This window comes from Microchirus variegatus, assembly GCF_963457635.1.
Source record: "Microchirus variegatus genome assembly, chromosome: 1".
In the NCBI taxonomy this organism is placed as follows: Eukaryota; Metazoa; Chordata; class Actinopteri; order Pleuronectiformes; family Soleidae; genus Microchirus; species Microchirus variegatus.
The window spans coordinates 41,720,164-41,738,727 of record NC_139802.1 but is presented as its reverse complement, the minus strand read 5'-3'; the positions used below and the strand labels follow the sequence as shown (position 1 = coordinate 41,738,727).

At 43.9% G+C, this 18,564-nt stretch overlaps 1 protein-coding gene across 1 annotated transcript in view; it reads right to left on the bottom strand.

Moving 5' to 3' along the window:
- Positions 1 to 18,564, bottom strand: part of sez6l (seizure related 6 homolog (mouse)-like) — a gene marked incomplete at both ends in the record, with an annotated part of 47,146 nt that overhangs the window by 7,752 nt on the left and 20,830 nt on the right. The window contains 9 exons of the mRNA XM_083908256.1: positions 3,156 to 3,352; positions 4,570 to 4,708; positions 4,899 to 5,093; positions 5,256 to 5,422; positions 5,536 to 5,707; positions 5,799 to 5,984; positions 7,243 to 7,438; positions 9,235 to 9,374; positions 11,707 to 12,171. Coding sequence (XP_083764382.1) covers positions 3,156 to 3,352; positions 4,570 to 4,708; positions 4,899 to 5,093; positions 5,256 to 5,422; positions 5,536 to 5,707; positions 5,799 to 5,984; positions 7,243 to 7,438; positions 9,235 to 9,374; positions 11,707 to 12,171 — 1,857 coding nt within the window. The remainder of the gene's footprint in view (positions 1 to 3,155; positions 3,353 to 4,569; positions 4,709 to 4,898; positions 5,094 to 5,255; positions 5,423 to 5,535; positions 5,708 to 5,798; positions 5,985 to 7,242; positions 7,439 to 9,234; positions 9,375 to 11,706; positions 12,172 to 18,564) is intronic.

Here is an 18,564-nt window from a genome sequence, read left to right as displayed (position 1 = left end):
TCCGCAAAATATTTTTTTTGTAATGTGAGTATTTTGGCTGTACTGTTGTTGGTGAGTTCAGTTTGTTATATGAACATTATTCCTGAGTCAGACATATTATAAGGATTTTATGGCCAGTTGCTTTAGATTTATTACACAATGCACCTTTAAAGAATATGTTTGCTGCCTTACCTCAGAGTTAGACACTATTCTGCAGCTGGAAACTCAAATTTAAAAAAACACTGACTCTCCCTCACCAAAGTCCAAAGAGGAAATTGGTGTTTTTAGCTCACAGGGACACAGGAGCTGCTGCGGAAAACAGATCGTTTTACAAATCAGTGAAAAAGCAAAAAAAAATACTACTGCTATTCGCCACATGCAAATCGGCGTAGTATCCCTTTAAAAGTGTGTGAACGCTCCACTGTGTCGTCTCCGTCTGCTGTGTGCGACAGAGAGGGCTGGCTTTTAGAGCTTTGTTTAAAGAAAACAGCTTTCGCTGCGACTGGAAATTAAGCTCTCAGCCTGAACCCAGACACTCAAGTCATGGACCATTAAATCCAAGCAGCAATGAGCTGAAAGATACACAGCACTCAACTCAATCCAGCAGAGAGGAACTGTTGAGTCAGGTCAAAACGACTCTTTGTGACTTTGTCAATATGAGCATCAATTTTATGGCGTTGTTTCAATGACAGAAAGCTGTTTGTTTAAAAGGAAAATGCTCCACCATTATAGAGATATACTGTAAAAAAACACTGATATAAGCAGCAGAGTCACAGCAAGTCTCTGCAGATTTGGTAGAATCAAGATCATTTTTGTACAATTCCTGTGTGTTCACGTCTGTCACTAACAAACCAGGGAGACAGATTCCTCAGTGATATTACTCCAAGCTTTTCGATTATTTGGTTATTTGTGAACAGAATACTCCTGGCACATGACATTCGACAGAGAAACTCAACGCCGATTGGCTTTCGTGTCATTGCACGAGGCAAAGGAAACCGTTCAACTCGAGAGAGAGAAGCTAGTGACACGAACACATAGAACTATAAAACCTTTGCAGCATAAGGCATTGTGATTACTTTGTGTGCTTTACCTTTACGTGAACTTTAAAATCATAATCTCTGTGCCTAATTGATTCGGTGCATACGTTGCCTCACATCAGCTGATCGGTGCCCTCGTGGATTGTTATGCGCTAATATTCACAGACTCATGTATTACTGAGGGAATGTTCATGCACAGCAAATCCACCTCCAGTGGCAACTGCCTGCCAAGATGCAAATACAGGACCTTAATAAAATTCACACTGTGTAAAGACAGAAAAGAAAATCATTAGAACCTGAAACACATGGAATCCTGGTGGGACCAGTGTGTGTGTGTGTGTATTTCTGATGATTGATCAGGCAGCCACATCAGTATTGCATTACACTGTACATTATAATTAGCCCACAGGGATTTGTTGCTGGATCAATTATTCATTCTCTATTGACTTGGTTCTCCTCCTCCTCCATATACAGCAGGACGATGTGCGCTGGGTAATTTATTTATTCCCAGCACACACACACACACACACACACACACACACAATCAAATGTTAGCCGGCGTGGTCATGCTGTGTCTACTTGATTTACTCCTGTGGGAAACGGAGCAGTGTGTGAGCTTGTGGTGTCGGGAGGGTGACAAGTAAATTGGACAGTGTGTGTCACGGTGCAATTCTAAATTGGTGTCAGATGTTGGATACGGCGAGCAACTGCAGATTACTGTGTTTGCCGAAAGGAGGAAGTGAGCTTGTTTGGCTTGCTTGTGTGTGGATGAGGCGGCTACGTTTGTGAGATGGCAAAACAAATGGGATGTGATTGAATAAGGGCAGAGAGAAATTAATGAAAAGACAAATAAAGACGAGGAGAGAGAGAGAGAGAAAAGGGAAGTTGTGAGGAGAAGAAATTAAATGGGAACGAATGGGGCCAATTTTAAGGAGAGAAAAACTTTTGTTAAATAGGAAATATTATACCTTATATCTCCAAGTTAAATTAATGAACATGTCTGTGACATGCTTTGGTCAAAAATACCATAAGGATGAAGCACCACAGCAGTTCAATCACCCTGCCAAAACAGCCCTGTTCAGAACACTCTGTTTAGTAGTATCTCTTTAGGTCCACCTTAAAAAAAAAAGTAAAATGAAACTTAAGGGACAGGAAATGACATCAGCCACAGAGGCTACTGGGAGCTAACAGCAGTTAGCATTTGGAAAAGTGATCCTTTGCAGACTCTAGCAGGCACATTGCCGTCATATATAACATGTATCCACTGGACAGATAAATCCTCTGAGGCTGGAAGTTTGTGTAGAACTCTGTGCTGCACTGTGGAGCCAAGAATAGAACTTTTCGCGGACTTCCGGTTTTCAGATGACGTTGCCCTCTGCAGCACTCTCGCGTGTTTTACGGACAAAGCGGAGCTCCGCGAGACAACAATTCCAGGAAATTAGCGCAATGTGACGTCCCAATAAGCGCGGAAGTCGCGTGTTTTATATCCCGTACTTAGACTGAGGAGGACCACAAAAACATGAGTGAGTCATCTTTGTGCAAACTTTGCTGGCTGATAGGACCTCCAGAGTCCCAAATATAAGGATTTAAATGATTAAAAAAAAGTTCCCCTTTATGTCCCCTTTAACTGTTCACACTACATGCATTCGACAATAAGCATTTTCGCTAATTTTCAGAAGCGATCTGTTTCCATATCAATACACCTAAGGCCTGGTTCACCATGGATGCATGACTGGGTTTTCATTTGGGCGCCTACAAATGAGAGTGCTCATACTGCACGCATGAGAGTTGCATTTATCTTTGAGCTCAGGCATCTCGCCTATTTTCCATGCATGGTGCACACAGTCCCTGCAAAAATAGACAGAGAGAAGATCTGTTGATGCTACTGAAGTGGATTTGCAACTCCTGTGACTAAAATTGCAGGTTGTATCAAGGCAAGTTAAAGCTGCAAACATACTGTTAGGATAGCATACACATTTTATTAGGTAACCCTTGAGCCAAGTGACTGAAATCAATTTCTCTGGCAGCTGGGTTGTCGTCGATCTCATGCCTTTCCATCTCCTACAGCCTCAGCACAGTGTGTAATTGGCCGCCTTTCAGTTCCTTATGCATGAAATGAAATACTCCTTTAACTCTCACCCATGTAGTTGATGATGAAGCCCTCGCCCTTCCCAAAGACGAGCCCCGCTGGGTCAGAGTGGAAGGTGATGGTCAGGTCAGGAGTCGTGGAGGAGAGCTTGAAGGGGCTGCTTCCTCCGACGTAGCGTCCCAGGATGCGCGTCGTTACCTCGTCACCGTCGGTGATAGTCAACATGTCGCTGTCGCTGATGTTTAGTCTGAGGACAGAGAATGAGAACATCTGTCATACGTCAGTATTGGCTCAGAGACCTGTTTCACCGCAGAAGCTTTGCAAAGATACAGCTTACAAGTGTCTAAAAATGGTCATGAACTATTGACTACTATATGACTATTTCCATTTTTTATATATAATCAACGGTTAAAAGCCAGTACATTTTTAGGCTCCTTCCTACTTCGCCAGTCTTATTACTCGACAAGATCCTTTAAGCTGCCTTGATGCTGGTTATTTAACTTATTAAGGCTTCAACAAAGTACTCCAGAGGGCACAGCCTTTGATCTCATCTCCCGTGGAATAAATTCTCTCTGAAATGTACGACGACAGCTCTGCTGAAATGGTGGCTATTTACCCCATCTTCCTTTTCCGCTCTGTACTCTGGTCCCTGCTGCTTTTCACCAGCTGAGTAAACACTGCATAGATTCCTGCTTTGCTTATGTGCGCTCACTCAAGCAAAAATACTGATGGGAATCATTCAGACCAAACAGCAATCTTAAAAAAAACGTACCATCCCAGCGTGACATATTTAATTAAAACAAAAACATTTTACACATTGTAGTCATAATTCAAGTGTCACTGGGACTGACTGTCACATACATATTTCCCTCCCTCTCTAGGGGTTGCCACAGCTAATGATCAGCATTTTGATTTGATATATATATTTATATTTTTTTTCCAATGGACTTCCTGAACCTCCATCTGAGCCCCCACACGAGCCTCCATTTGACCCCCCATCTGAGCCTCCATCTGAGCCCCCATATCACCCCCATCTGAGCCCCCATATCACCCCCATCTGAGTCCCCATATCAACCCCATCTGAGCCCCCATATCACCCCCATCTGAGCCCCCATATCACCCCCATCTGAGTCCCCATATCAACCCCATCTGAGCCCCCATATCAACCCCATCTGAGCCCCCATATCACCCCCATCTGACCCCCCTTCTGAGCCTCCATCTGAGTCTCCATCTGACCCCCCATCTGAGCCCCATATCACCCCCATCTGAGCCCCAATCTGAGCCTCCACCTGAGCCTCCATATGAGCCTCCAGAACTCTCAGAACCGCACACACACATGCATTTTAATGCTCACATTTTAGTCAGGCCAAACTTCGGATCAGAGGTACAGTGTGTGTGTGTGTGTGTGTGTGTGTGTGTGTGTGTGTGTGTGTGTGTGTGTGTGTGTGTGTGTGTGTTGCTCACAGTTGTACGTCCAGCAGCACTCGTTTGTCCTCCTCGACGTGTATCCTCCAGCTGCAGTCCTCCCCCTCACCGTACCACTCGGGCCAGTTGGGAGACAGAATCACTCCTCCTGGACCGGTCAGGTCGCCTCCGCACTGTGCTGCAGGGAGACAGCAGGGGGACACGGTGATAAATGAGAAACAGTGCAGGGAAGTGAAATGAATAGAGAACACGGTAATCTGCTCGACTGAATATCAGTGATGCAACAAACGGAGGACGCTTCCGCTCCTTTCGCAAGCATGTCAGGGAAATACGGTGGCAGATCCCGAGTTCACTCCTCCAAGCGTTACCTTTGCACAGCGGTTCGGTGTCGTTCCAGTACGGATCTCTTGCGCTGATGCACTCAATGACGGGGGGCCCCTGTTCCAGCGCGTGGCCCAGATCGCAAGTAAACTGAACCACAGCTCCGACCCCGTACAGCAGGTCAGAAGTGGTGAAGTTGCCGTTCTGGATGTACGGCTCGTAGCAGTGGCCGCGCTCAAAAGCTGCAGGAGGAAAAGAACAGCCGAGTATGAGTATGTTACGGATGGGTTAATACCTAACTTATTTACGGTGGCAAAATTGGAAAACTTTAAATAAAGAGACAATCGATCTGTACGATGTATGATCTGCATCTATACGTCTACATTAGCTTCCATATATGTTACCTTCATAGCGGATGTTGAACCCTGTGTTGTGGTTGGGCTGATCAGTGATGAACTGGATCCTCACAGCCGGACCCTCGCTGATCACGCCCTCGAAGGGAATCTGTCCGCCACGACCCGAGTCAAACAGCACAACAGAGCCAGCGTCCAGGCCGCTCCACAACACCAGCCTGCAGGGAATGAAAAAAACCTTGAACCTTGAAATATTTTTTTGAGGTTAGCAGGTCAGAGCTGACTCACAGGAAACACTCTCCTAATCACACTCTTGTGGGCCCCCCCCTACCTGTCAGTGGGCCCTAAGGCCAGTCTCTCCAGATGCAGGTGCAGCCTCTGGCCCTTAGGTGCCTCCAGGGACCAGGAACAGGACGAGTCCTGGGTGGCATTAGGTCCATGGTGGGGAGAAGGGGACAACACTCTCCCCACGGTAGCGTTCTTCACTGTCCCCCCACAAAGAGCTACAGAGGAGATGGGACATAATTATCACAACGAAGGTTGAAACAGTTTTGCTGTCGTCGAGGACGTCGAGGACGCTGTGCAGCCGCTCACCTCTGCAAATGGGCTCCTTGCCGCTCCACATGGGCATGGAGGCATTGAGGCAGGTAAGCAACGGCTCCCCCTGCAGGTGATAGCCCATGTGGCAGTGAAAGCGGGCGGTGCCTCCCGGGAGCAAGTCCAGCACAGACACTTCCCCAAAATGAGGCCTTTTTGGCAGGGAACAGCTCAGCCTGAAGACTAGAAACACACGTGAGATCATGGACACTCTCTCGCTGTTGTTAAAGGGGTCATATTATATACGCTAGTTGAGTTGGAATCTGATCTCCTTCAATGGGAACACCCTCATGACATTCTGCCAAGACCGGTTGTGCTCAAGTGTTGCATATTGGACCGTTCATATCCTGCAGATGAACCTAGCTTACTGCTGGGCTAGTAAAGTCAATCACACACACACACACATGCTGCAAACATTCCCACATGTTTGGTCCCTAATGAGCTAATGGGAGCTAATTAATCAGAAATTGAATCAGGTAATTCACATGACGGATTCAATCAGCATGTTAAGTGATAAAATGAGACGTTCAGATTATTCCACATTAGCGGAGTACAAACAGCCACTCAGTCCCTAATTATGCATGCATCTGTATTACAACTAGTGCTGGGCACTAGGCTAGCGCACGTTAGCGCATGGTGTGTTTCCATGATGACTGACTGGAAAAAGATGCGCGTGACGTCATGTTTACGTGCCGCGACACCGGAGTCCAGGCACCGTTTACCAGTTAGCTCCGTTAGCTGCATTAGCTCCTTTTAGTGCTGTTAGCGCACGCCTACAGTGCAACTGGAGCGGTCTGTTTATTAAACGAAAGGAGCAGCGCTACAAATAACCAGCGTACCTGTGTACTGCGTGTGTGTGCCTCTGTTTTTAAAGTTTAGCGTTACTTTAGAGACTCATTTTAACAATCCGGAGTTAACGCAGTTGACTGCCCGTTAATGCGTTAACCTGCCCAGCACTAATTAAAACTGTATAGTTTATAACTATAACTGTATTTTTATAATGATCATATTTCAGAGGTCTTCTGTGTGAGGCTGTGTGTGCGTTTCTCTGGATCAAAATGGTTCTTACTGGAACCACTGGTGTTACCAAGAACCCTTGAAAAACCCTTTTTTCGGGAAAGGGTTTTTCAGAAGCAAATGGTTCCAGGTAGAACCTCAGCCCTTGTAGAAGGACCCTTTTGGAACCATTATATCTAAGAGTGTAGGGTTAGGTTAAGTTTAGAGTTAGGCCAATAGTAGTTATGGTTAAGGGTTAGAGTAAGTCTCCAGGAAATGAACGCTTAAAGTAATGGGTTGAAGTCCAGACTGTGTGTGTGTTTTTGAGGACCAAAAACTTATAAACCATACAAAGTGGGGACATTTGTCTGGTCCTCACTACTTTAAAGCACTTTTTGAGGGTGTGTGTGTGAGTGTGTGTGTGTGTGTGTGTGTGTGGACTCACTCTGATAGTGCAGCTGGAAGAAGCCCATGCTTCCCTCCGGTGCGGAGCAGTAGTAAACGGAGAGCGTGTTGGTGGGACTGCGGATCACCTGACCCTCCACCAGCAGCGTGTGATTGGCCAGCACCAGCAGAGACCCTCGTTCATCCAGGCCCCTGATGGAGAGCTGCTCACCCTCCGACAGGTTCACACTCTTCACCTGAACACAACAACAGGAGAAAATACGCTAAACTCTGTTTCACTCCCTCTGAGAATATTTCCACCTTATTAGCCCCTGTGTTGTTTTGGGCTCTTGCTCTTCACATATTACAGTGGTAAATTAGACTCAATGGCCCCCGTGATGCACTTATATATAAAAGCGATGCTCGTTATTATCACCTAAAAACACCCACATAGCATCACGTCCTGTGCTATTGTGAAAAACAGCATCATCACAGAGGAAACATTAAGGTTGCAATAATCCCTATAATCAGCGTTGTTTTTACATTAACAATGGATGAAATGTGAAAAGCACAGGTAATGAGCTCAGCCTCTCAAGCTCCACACGGGTTTTATTCACGGCTCGCAACTTTTCTGTTGTTTTTTATGGCCCTGTTAGACATATCACATAACTTAACTTTCTTTATTTGACTAAGGGCCACATTAAAATATCGGCATTGGCAAAGATATGGGCAAAGTACCGCAGAAGTTCGGGCTTCAGGGACCCGGTCGGTCTATCCTTGCCTGAGTGTAGACGTGAAGCTACCAAACAGTTTCAGAAGACACTGCAACCTTTCCAGTCTTCTTATCATATATAGTTTCCTGACCTTTTCCTCTTTCTCCTCCCTTGTATTCTCCCCCCCACCTCACACATCTATCCATCCTCCTTCTCTCCATAGGGTAAACAGGAAAGTCGTCATGGCAGCAGAGTAGACAGTATAAAAGGTCAACATAGATCCAAATAAGACCTGGCATTAGATCAGATTAGATTCAACTTGTACAAGGAAATTAATTGCGGCATCCGATCTGAAGTGCTAATCCCAGTGTATACAAATAAATGTCTTTCCTCCAAATTCTCCCTTTGACGGTCGCCACAGTGCATCATCTGCCTCCTGTCCAAAGTTCCAGTATCGGCAACAGGGAGCACGTTTGAAACTCTTTCCACCAGTCAAATATCACATTGTACGGTATTAACAATGCTACACTTCAACACTTTATGTAAATATACAGCATTTACTACAACTATTATTAATTGACACACAGGGTCTAATGTAATCGAGTCATTTTTTCAGAATGAAAAAGATATGAAAAGGAGTAGCCTTTACATATAAGTGATGCTCTGTTAATTTGGGCGGCTGCTTCAAGTCTGCGGCACGACCTGATCATTAGCAACGCACTTTCGAGCCATTACTATGGAAACAAATGTCCACAGTCACTGAGTCACTGCTTCGGAAGCAGCTCCCCTGAGTCACAGTTTGTCACTCAGCGTCCACACAGTCACCGCTTTAGGTTAAGACTGTACATCATTCATGGACGCTTAAGTACGCGTCACCCGTCTGTGACACAAACTGATAAAGCTGTCACTTATGGTACTTATGGTCTGTATTTATATAGCATTTTCAGCAATTTGATGACCACTCAAAAAGAGAGAGGGAGAGAGCCAGAGACGGCAGTACCAGCAGCTGTCACTAGGAGGCAGAGTTGACCCTGAGATCAGTTGGTGGTCATTGCAGCACTATAGTATTAGTTACTGCAGCCATGGACCATCATGTAAAAAGTTGACTTCGTCCTCAAGTTTGCAGGTTGAGTCTGCCAGGAAACAACAGTTCATTGAATGGCCGCCAGGGGGCGACTCTGAACCTACTTCTCAACCTATAACAACATTGAACATGATCTCAGTTTTGTAAATGATGCTCCCATTTAGAGGAAAATAGATAATAATAAAGGGATAATAAAGTGTGATGATCATAAGCTCCAATAGGCACTACCTACGAACATGTCTATGAAGATGTGTACCTGCAGCTCCACGCCGTAGCCGACGTACACCGTCACCGAGTAGGTGCAGTGTAAGAAGGTGCCGTCAGGCAGAGGCGGGTCATCCAACGAGCAGATGTATCCCTCCGGGTCTGAGAAATTGACCATGCAGCTCTGTGCAGCTGACGAGAGACAGACAGACAGACAGGGAGAGTTTGTTTAGCAGTGTCCTTGCCATTTTTGTTTTTCCTGTCTGCTTCCCCTTGTAATCCCTTTAAAGTGAGCCTCACTGGAAATCCCCACTGTGTATAATTAATGACAGAAATGAAACTGCAAAGTACAGTCAACTCAGTACAGAGTAAACAGTGGCAATAAATAATGAAATAATCACATTCTCCATTTTCATTTGGGGGGAATTTTCAGATCTTTCAGTAAAAAGAATTACAACAATATGAAAATTAGGCGTAATGACCAGTACCTTCATACATCTTAACTACAGTTGTAAATCTCTCCCAAAAAATTTTTTTAAGTTCCATGTTGATATATAAAAGATTCAAAATGCATCTGCATCTCACATGACCAGGAAATATACATATAAATATACAATAGAGCAGTGTTTTCCAAACGGTCTATAACACACTCTTCTGTTTATGTTCTGTATTACATGATCTTAAAATTAACATTTCAGATACTACCTGGTTTATTTATTTGGCTTTTTTACTAGTGCTAGGCACAAAGTTAACGCATGACGCGTTTCCATGACGACGGACCGGGAAAAAACGCCCGTGACGTCATGTTTACGTGCCGCGACACCAGAGTCCTGGCACCGTTTAACAGTTAGCTTTGTTAGCTGCATTAGCTCCTTTTAGCGCCAGTTAGCGCGATTAAAATGAACTGGAGCGGTCTGTTGTTATTGAACGAAAAGAGCAGCGCTACAAATAACCAGCGTACCTGTGTACTGCGTATGTGTGCCTCTGTTTTTACAGTTTAGCGTTACTTTAGAGACTCATTTTAACAATCGGGAGACACGTAAACATGACGTCGCACGCGCCTATTTCCGGTCAGTCGTCATGGAAACGCGTCATGCGTTAGCAGCTATTATTATTAAAGTGCTATTATTACTTTTATATTATTTTGTCAATTCATTTTTTATCAATATAAGAGATGCACCGAAAATTCGGGACACCCGAATCATATCGGCTGAACATTGCTGAAAAATGTACTTCCGGTTTCCGGCCGAAAGACCTTTATCACCGACACAAAACGACCGAAACGTTGCGATAAAGCTTAAAAAATTGCGGTCAGTTTAGCAGGAATACAGAACGAAGACACCCGATACCAAAAATGCATACAAATAACATACTTAAACAATTAATTTTCCTCATAAACCACGGCCATAACCTTACACAGTATATTAATATGAGCAGAGGGCTCATTGTCAAGGTATCCACCCCGCACTCATGCTAACCCAACACTCCGTGTTTAGCTAGTTAGCTGCTAACTGGCTAATCAACACCGTTAATGCGGCGAACCGCTCACACAAACATTTTAAACATACACAGGGTTACTCGCGTACAGTGTAAACATTCTCTAAACATTCACGCTCTAACATAACATCACCAGCTTACCTGCAAAATGCAAGAATACGACTCATATTGACAATTTCCACACAGCATTTTCCCGATTGCGGTCTCGTACACAGGAAATCTAATTTGTCTGACGTAAACCACGCGAGAGTTGCACCCTGCGACTCTCCCGCACCTGTGCGGTGTGTTCCTGTAGCGCGTCTGACACCTACTGGCGAATTATGGTTACTACACCTTCAAAATTACACTGGCAATATAAACACATGTACTCTGCATTTTTAATCAAAAAATAATGACTCTCTCTTTCTATAACTGACTACAAAACATCAAGTAAACTTTTTAAACTCTCTCTTGCATGAATAACATTAAAGAAATACACTGTTTAATGAGTTTGAACAGATGTGAGCTGTGAACTAAAGAGATTGGATCATCCGATGCATCCGTTATTCCCTTAATTATAGCGTTAAAGCGTCCTCTACACAAAGGTTGAGACAATGGAGTGAAAACAATGAAAAGTGTGCGTCTGTGAACACGTTTCACTAAGATCTACACGGATCCCCTGCACTTCATCGTGACTGTACTCCATCCTCGTCATAAGGATCATTATTTGGATGTGGGGATAAATCAGCGCATAGAGGAACGATCCAGTCTGTGTTGGATACGGAGAAGCGAACGGCGCAGGAGTTTTTTTTTCAAAGTTCAATTTTTCATTTCAGTGTATCCCTAATCAATATATAATATAGAATAATGTTATATTTAGTGTATTTCATTAATTTTTTTTATGAGGTATGAGGCAGCAGGTCAAAATTCAAGGACTGAATGTGCTGACACTGCATACAGGCAGCTTGAGGGTTTTTCACAAAGAGAGTGAACATTTTGACTCCATAAAGAAAGACTTCAGATGCAAAAAAAAAAATCCTCCTCATACCTGGAGATGGTCCAGCGTCAGTGTCCACCTCCATCATGGCGGACACAGTGGTGACCTCAGCCTCATGCTTTGTCTCGAGTGTCTGTGTGCGCGGTGGAGACGACTGCGCGTCCACGGGAGGGGCCGCGGTCGCTTTGTCGCCTTGTCGGCCTGACACGGCAGCGGATGCTTGGGCTTTTATCTTCCTCAGTAATCCGCCACCTTGACGCTCCAGGGAGCGGCTTCCAGGCAGGGATCCCATGCTGAGACCTCTGCCCAGAAGAGGGAGCAGGTTCTGGGGCAGAGCGGAGGGGAGGAGCTCCCCTCTCCGGGAGACAAGTCGTCCCTTTTGAGTGAGCACCGAGTGCAGCAGCTCTCCGGACGCTCCGGCACTGGGACTTTTGCCTTTGGTGCTGCTTTCTTTTGTGTTCCCGGGTGTTACCACCGGGGACGGGGTAAAGGGGACGACTGTGGGGACTTCTTTATCTGTGAAAGAGTGGAAAAACAAGGGATGAATCACTGCAAATGACCATGACTAGTACATTTAAAAAAAAAAAAAAAAAGTCTTTGAAAATGCCCTGGGAGTAAGAGTCTGGGTGGTTCTGTCAATGTCCTGCTGTCAAGTCTTATCAGGAGTGAGGTTTTCTAACAGAGGAGTCAAAGGCAGCACAAGCTTAGCTCTGCTCCACATCACAAGGTCTGAACCATTCGTGGAAAACTGAGATTTGATTTCTTTTTGTTTCAATATAGTATAGATTGGAATTAAATGATGGAGCATTTACCACAGGACACAATCACAACATAAGCTACTCCAGAACAAGGGCTGGACAATTAATAATTTGAAGCAATGCATTGATGCAATTCAACCTGTTGTCTATGTTTTAAGCCAATTTATTTTAAAGGAGTCATATTATACCCTGTTTCACCAAGTTAACCTAGTTCCCTGGTGTCCTAATGAACATGTCTGTGACATGCTTTGGTCAAAATACCATAAGGATGAAGCACCACAGCAGTTCAATCACCCTGCCAAAACAGCCCTGTTCAGAACACTCTGTTTTGAGTGCCTGTCTCTTTAAATGCAAATGAGACACAGGAAACTGCGTCACTGAGGCTAACGGCAGCTAACAGTAGGGATGCGGAATCTTTGGGTGGCTCACGATCCGATTCGACTCAATTCTTAGGGTCACCATTCGATTCAAAATCGATTCTCGATTCAAAAATTGATACAATGCCTAGTGTGTTAAGGCAAATTATGGCATCAAAACAATGCCGTTTGTATAAGATGATGTGATAATGTGATCACACAAAGGCAAACTTATGACAAAAGTTAACAATTACTCATTCAAAAACAAATAAAAACTTCCTTACTGTACAAAAAAAATAACTTAGCTTAGGCTAGCTGCCTTTTTCTCCCAGAAGTGACAAAAATAAACTGTACACAAAATAACACAAACTGGTGTTTTGTGTGGTTTTTCAAATTAGAAACTTTCAAAAAATCAATCAAATCAATCAAAAAATTGATTTTTGAAGTTCATGAATTGATTCAGAATCGTGGATGATGTGATTTTTCGATTTTTTTCCCCCCACCCCTAGCTAACAGCAATTAGCATTTGTAATCAATGTATCCACTGGACACGTAAATCCTCTGAGGCTGGAAGGAAGTTTGTGTAGAACTCTGTGCTGCACTGTGGAGCCAAGAATAGAACACTTTGCGTACTTCCGCTCTTCCGGATACTATTGCCCTCGCCTGCACTCTCGCATTTTTTAGAGACAAATCGGCGCTCCGCAAGAGACAACAATTCCAGGAATGTACCATTGTGACGTCATCATTACTTAGACTGAGGAGGACCTCGGGTACAAATTGGGAAACAACACTCCTTCAGTTTATGGGAGAGTCCGGACAGTTGGACATGACAGGGACGGTGCAAAAAGCAGAGGAAGCAAACCGCTCTGCCATGCATGATTAAAAACGCTGTCTCCAGCTTTACTTCAAGAACAGCAGAGACCAGCATTTACACACACACACACACACACACACACACGCGCATACAAAACACCTCCTGTCTTCTTGCCCACATACCTTGCGTTCCAGCCTCACAGCGACAACAACAACAACAACAATAACAACAATCAGCCGTTCACACGCTGAAAAAGTGCTCATGAAGCAGTCGCACATTAATCTACATTAAGAGTTTCATTTACACTCCTCCAGCAGAACAAGATGCAGGGTCGAGCTGTACTGCAGCTGTCACTGTTTTATCAAGGAGAGAGAGGGAGGGAGAGTTCTTCTTGTTTTTTGGAGATCAGGGAAATAAATTGATATATACATGCATTTTACGCTCAGGGTGTCAAACCGCTATCATCGAGAAAGTCATCTCAGCCTTCAGATTGCAGTTATTTAGGGCAGCTACACGGCTTTAGATCAATCGATATGAAGCATGTACTATGTCTGTCAGTAAATCACTCATCACCAGATAATGGAAAAATCTTCAGTTAAATAAAAGATGCAGTGAGGTGGTATAGTGAAGTTCACGACATCCAACCATCTTCTACCGCTGTATCCTCCACATGAGGGCCACAGGGGGGCGCTGTGTGGACAGATCGCCGGTCCAAACCAAGCACTCTCACACCTACGGTCAATTCAGAGTGTCAAATTTTTACCTAATCTCCAGATTGCCTGTTTTTTTGGACTGTGGGAGGAAACTGGATTATCCGACACAGTCAATGACCTGGACTGGGTTGTGATTGAGCTCACGATCACTGGCTTTTCGACGAAATACACCAGACAAGTCTGTTAAATATTGAGATTTAAGACATTTATTTGCTAAATATTGGGAGATTAACGGATGTTTTTCGAGATTTTGAAGTCTTTTTGACTGATCTATAGTTTGGCATTGTTCAGTCTGTCACATTAATCTGTCTCCCTGAGGGATGTCTTCAGCCAACAAAATCTTAATAATCAAATGCAGCCACCGTCACATGACAAGTGTTGCCATGTGACTCCGTGCCGCGGCACCAGCTGTTAGCCGCGAGGCTGTTAGCTTTGAGGCTGTTAGCCGCAAGGCTGATAGCTTAGAGGCTGTTAGCTGTGAGGCTGTTAGCCGCGAGGCTGATAGCTTAGAGGCTGTTAGCCACGAGGCTGTTAGCTGTGAGGCTGTTAGCCGCGAGGCTGTTAGCCGCAGATTTCGGACTCCAAGTGGACTTAAAACACACCAGCGGCTCGTTGTTTACCGTGTCCGAGTCTCTGGTCTCCTGTTTCTGGGTTTCTGCTGTACACTCCGGATGCCGGGTTTCAGCTAGCATAGCTCGCTAACATTACTCTTACTCGAGTACTTTTACTTCTTTTGAGTATTTATTATCTTAGAATAACTTGAGTAAATGTTTTGGCTACTCTACCCACCTCTGAGTGGTTGTTATTGATTGGTCTTGCTAACAATGGTTAATATTGGGTATCAAAGATATGTTGACGGTCATGTTTTGTTCTGGAAATGGCGACCATGCACTCTTGGAAATAAGGGTTCCTTCTACGGAGGTTCTACCTGGAACCATTTGCTTCTGAAAAAACCCTTTCCCAAAGAAAGGGTTTTTCAAGGGTTCTTGTTAACACTAATGGTTCCCGTAAGAACCATTTTTGATCCAGAGAACCCTTTAAAACCCCTTCTTTGAATAAAGGGCTTTAAAAGGGTTATTGGTGGAACCCTCCGAGAGAGTTCCAGGTGGAACCTTTATAAAAAGGTTCTACCTGGAGCCAAAAAGGGTTCTCCTATGAGGACAAGCCGAAGAACCTTATATGGTTCTACTTAGCACTTTTATTTCTAAGAGTGTAGTAACATCACTCCCAGCTTGACTTTTCTATTCTAATGTAACTAAGCTTATATTAGAACACAAAACAACTGCAGCAGCAACAAATCCTCCAGAGGAAAAAAGCCGAGAAAAATACAACAATTCATATACATTAGTGCTAAAAAACAACCTTAAAGTTTAACGTCATATTCAATTTCCAAATCAAGCCTCACAGCCACAGGCCATTAGGCTCCACAGTGGGGAAAAAAAAGAAACTTGTCGCAGTGATTTGTGCACATCGTGGAGACAAGAGCGTGAACTGTGCTGTTAATGGATCGTGTCGTGTTAATGTCACAACATGTCGCTGGCAGCCACCCCTCCTGCTTACCTTGATGAATCATTTAACTCTTCTGACATGATTTAATGTGACCTGGTCTTCTGCACCTTTGCACGAATCACCGACAGCAGATGAGCTTCCATTCTGCAGCTGCAATTTCTACATAAAAATCTGCATTTTCAGGTCATGGGGGAACTTTAGTTGTTGAATCTTCTTGTCCCTTGCCGTCCCTGTGCTGTTGCTGTATACACACAAATGCTCCCTCAGTTAGCTCTAATAATATTTCTTGGTAAGAGTATTTTTAGTTGAAGGACAAAGCATAACACTGCAGAATAATATACTTATGTGCTATACACTCTCAGAAATAAGGGTTCCAAAAGGGCTGATGTTCTACCTGGAACCATTTGCTTCTGGAAAAAACATATTTCCGAAGAAAGGGTTGTTCAAGGGTTCTTGGTAACACTAATGGTTCCAGTGAGAACCATTTTGATCCAGAGAACCATTTAAAACCCCTTTCCTGAATAAAGGGTTTTAAAAGGGTTCCAGGTGGAACCTTTTTAAAAAGTTTCTACCTGGAGCCAAAAAGGGTTCTCCTACACTCTTAGAAATAAGGGTTCCAAAAGGGTCCTTCTACAAGGGCTGAGGTTCTACCTGGAACCATTTGCTTCTTAAAAAACCCTTTCCAGAAGAAGGGGTTTTTCAAGGGTTCTTGGTAACACTAATGGCTCCAGTAAGAACCATTTTGATCCAGAGAACCCTTTAAAACCCCTTTCCTGAATAAAGGGCTTTAAAAGGGTTCTTGGTGGAACCCTCCAAAAGGGTTCCAGGTGGGAAAAAAAGAAGAAATCTCTGACGGAACCAGACTCAAAGATGTGCAGCTTCTGCCTCGACCGGTTGGGGTGAAAGGACAAGTACACTCTTAGAAATAAAAGTGCTAAGTAGAACCATATAAGGTTCTTCGGCTTGTCCTCATAGGAGAACCCTTTTTGGCTTCAGGTAGAATCATTTTCCAGGTTCCACAAAGAACCCTTTTAAAACCCTTTATTCAGGAAAGGGGTTTTAAAGGGTTCTCTGGATCGAAATGGTTCTTATTGGAACCATTAGTGGTTACCAAGAACCCTTGAAAACCCTTTCTTCAGGAATAGGGTTTTTCAGAAGCAAATGGTTCCAGGTAGAACCTCAGCCCTTGTAGAAGGAACCCTTATTTCTAAAAGTGTAGGAAGTGAGGTAGAGACAGAAGAACGATACCAGGAGGGTTCTCCTATCAGGACAAGCCGAAGAACCTTATACGGTTCTACTTAGCACTTTTATTTCTACGAGTGTAGCATCACATTTCGTGATAAAAAAAAGATCTCAGATTGAGACGCTGAAGCATTGGCAGCTTCTCCTACTTTGCAGAACAGTTTACATTCTCCAGGACTAAAACGAGACAGTTTGTATTCTGAGCAGACACATTTCCGAGCGTCGTCTCAGCTAAACAGCGTTTGACAGAATTTTTCAACTCTGTGTTTTCAAGTGTCTGAGCCTTTGTGGGAGCTGCTCAGCCTTAATTGGTCTCCAGCGTCTGTGGTATTTTGTAATTACTGTGTTTTGTTGTGTTGTTGTCGCACACTCATCACCATCACCTCCTTTATAGCGAGAAAACCGCTCAGGTGATAACGTGGAAACGGGGACACGATGGAAACAGGTGGATTTGACGGCGCCGTTTAGATTTTATAGTGGTTTGGGTTACGAGAATATTTTGGAAAGTCCCGTAATCTTTAATTTCCCGTCAGAAGAAAAACGTGTTATTTGCTTCAGTCATCAAATGAATAATTGAAGTCTATTAAAGCACAGATTGCTGATCTTTTTTCTCGGTCACAGCGTTCGAGATGAATGTCGATCAGATCTCACGAACTTTTTCTTATGTTTCTTTGATGCAAATTGGCTGCGGCAGAAGCAGCAGTTTGATGATGGTGGGGGGGGTTCATTTTTTTTTTTCCCACAAAGGTTGACTCTGCTGAGAGACTCGCGACTGAAATGTGAGTAATTTAATGAGAAAAGAAACCTAATGACACGACTGCAGTGATGTGGAAATAAACAGACTCGTAGCTCCGATAATCTCTGCGTTGAGATCAGATCACTTTGGTCTCATTTAAGATGCAATTAGGGACAGAATGATATGGTTAATTGTAAAAAATGTACAGTTTAAATGGGATATATGTAAATAATAGTGAGGCAATACAATATATATTAAAAAATATGTAATATTGCCATAAAACAAGTATAGGAAACAATTAATTCTAATGAGCCAGTGTGATCCAATGAAAAATCGGACACAATCCCAAAACTCCAAAGGCCCCCATCCCAATACCTCCCCGTTAAAATTTCCACTTGGTTTGGACTGCCCTCAACTGTAAATCCCCCTGTAAAGTGGCTTCCCCTATGGAATTGGGACACCACTGTATGCAAATTAGCGTAGTGAAAGCAACGCAACGCGCTAAAACCTAAGTCACATGTTGACAATTCTACCCGGTGGATCGTGCCACTATTTTCATTGAGGACGAAAATGCCCGGCGTATCCAGCTCCACATCCAAAACACTCACAAATGCTACCCAGATGTAGCAGAGCTAGCGAGCGGCTATTTGTACGAGTGCTTTGACAGCGTTTGCCCGCCACGACCGCTAGCTAGCTAGTTAGCTAGCTGTCAGTTGTTTTCTGACGTTAGTGTTCAAAGCTCAACGGTCCAATTTGGATGTATATCGAACCAACATATTCC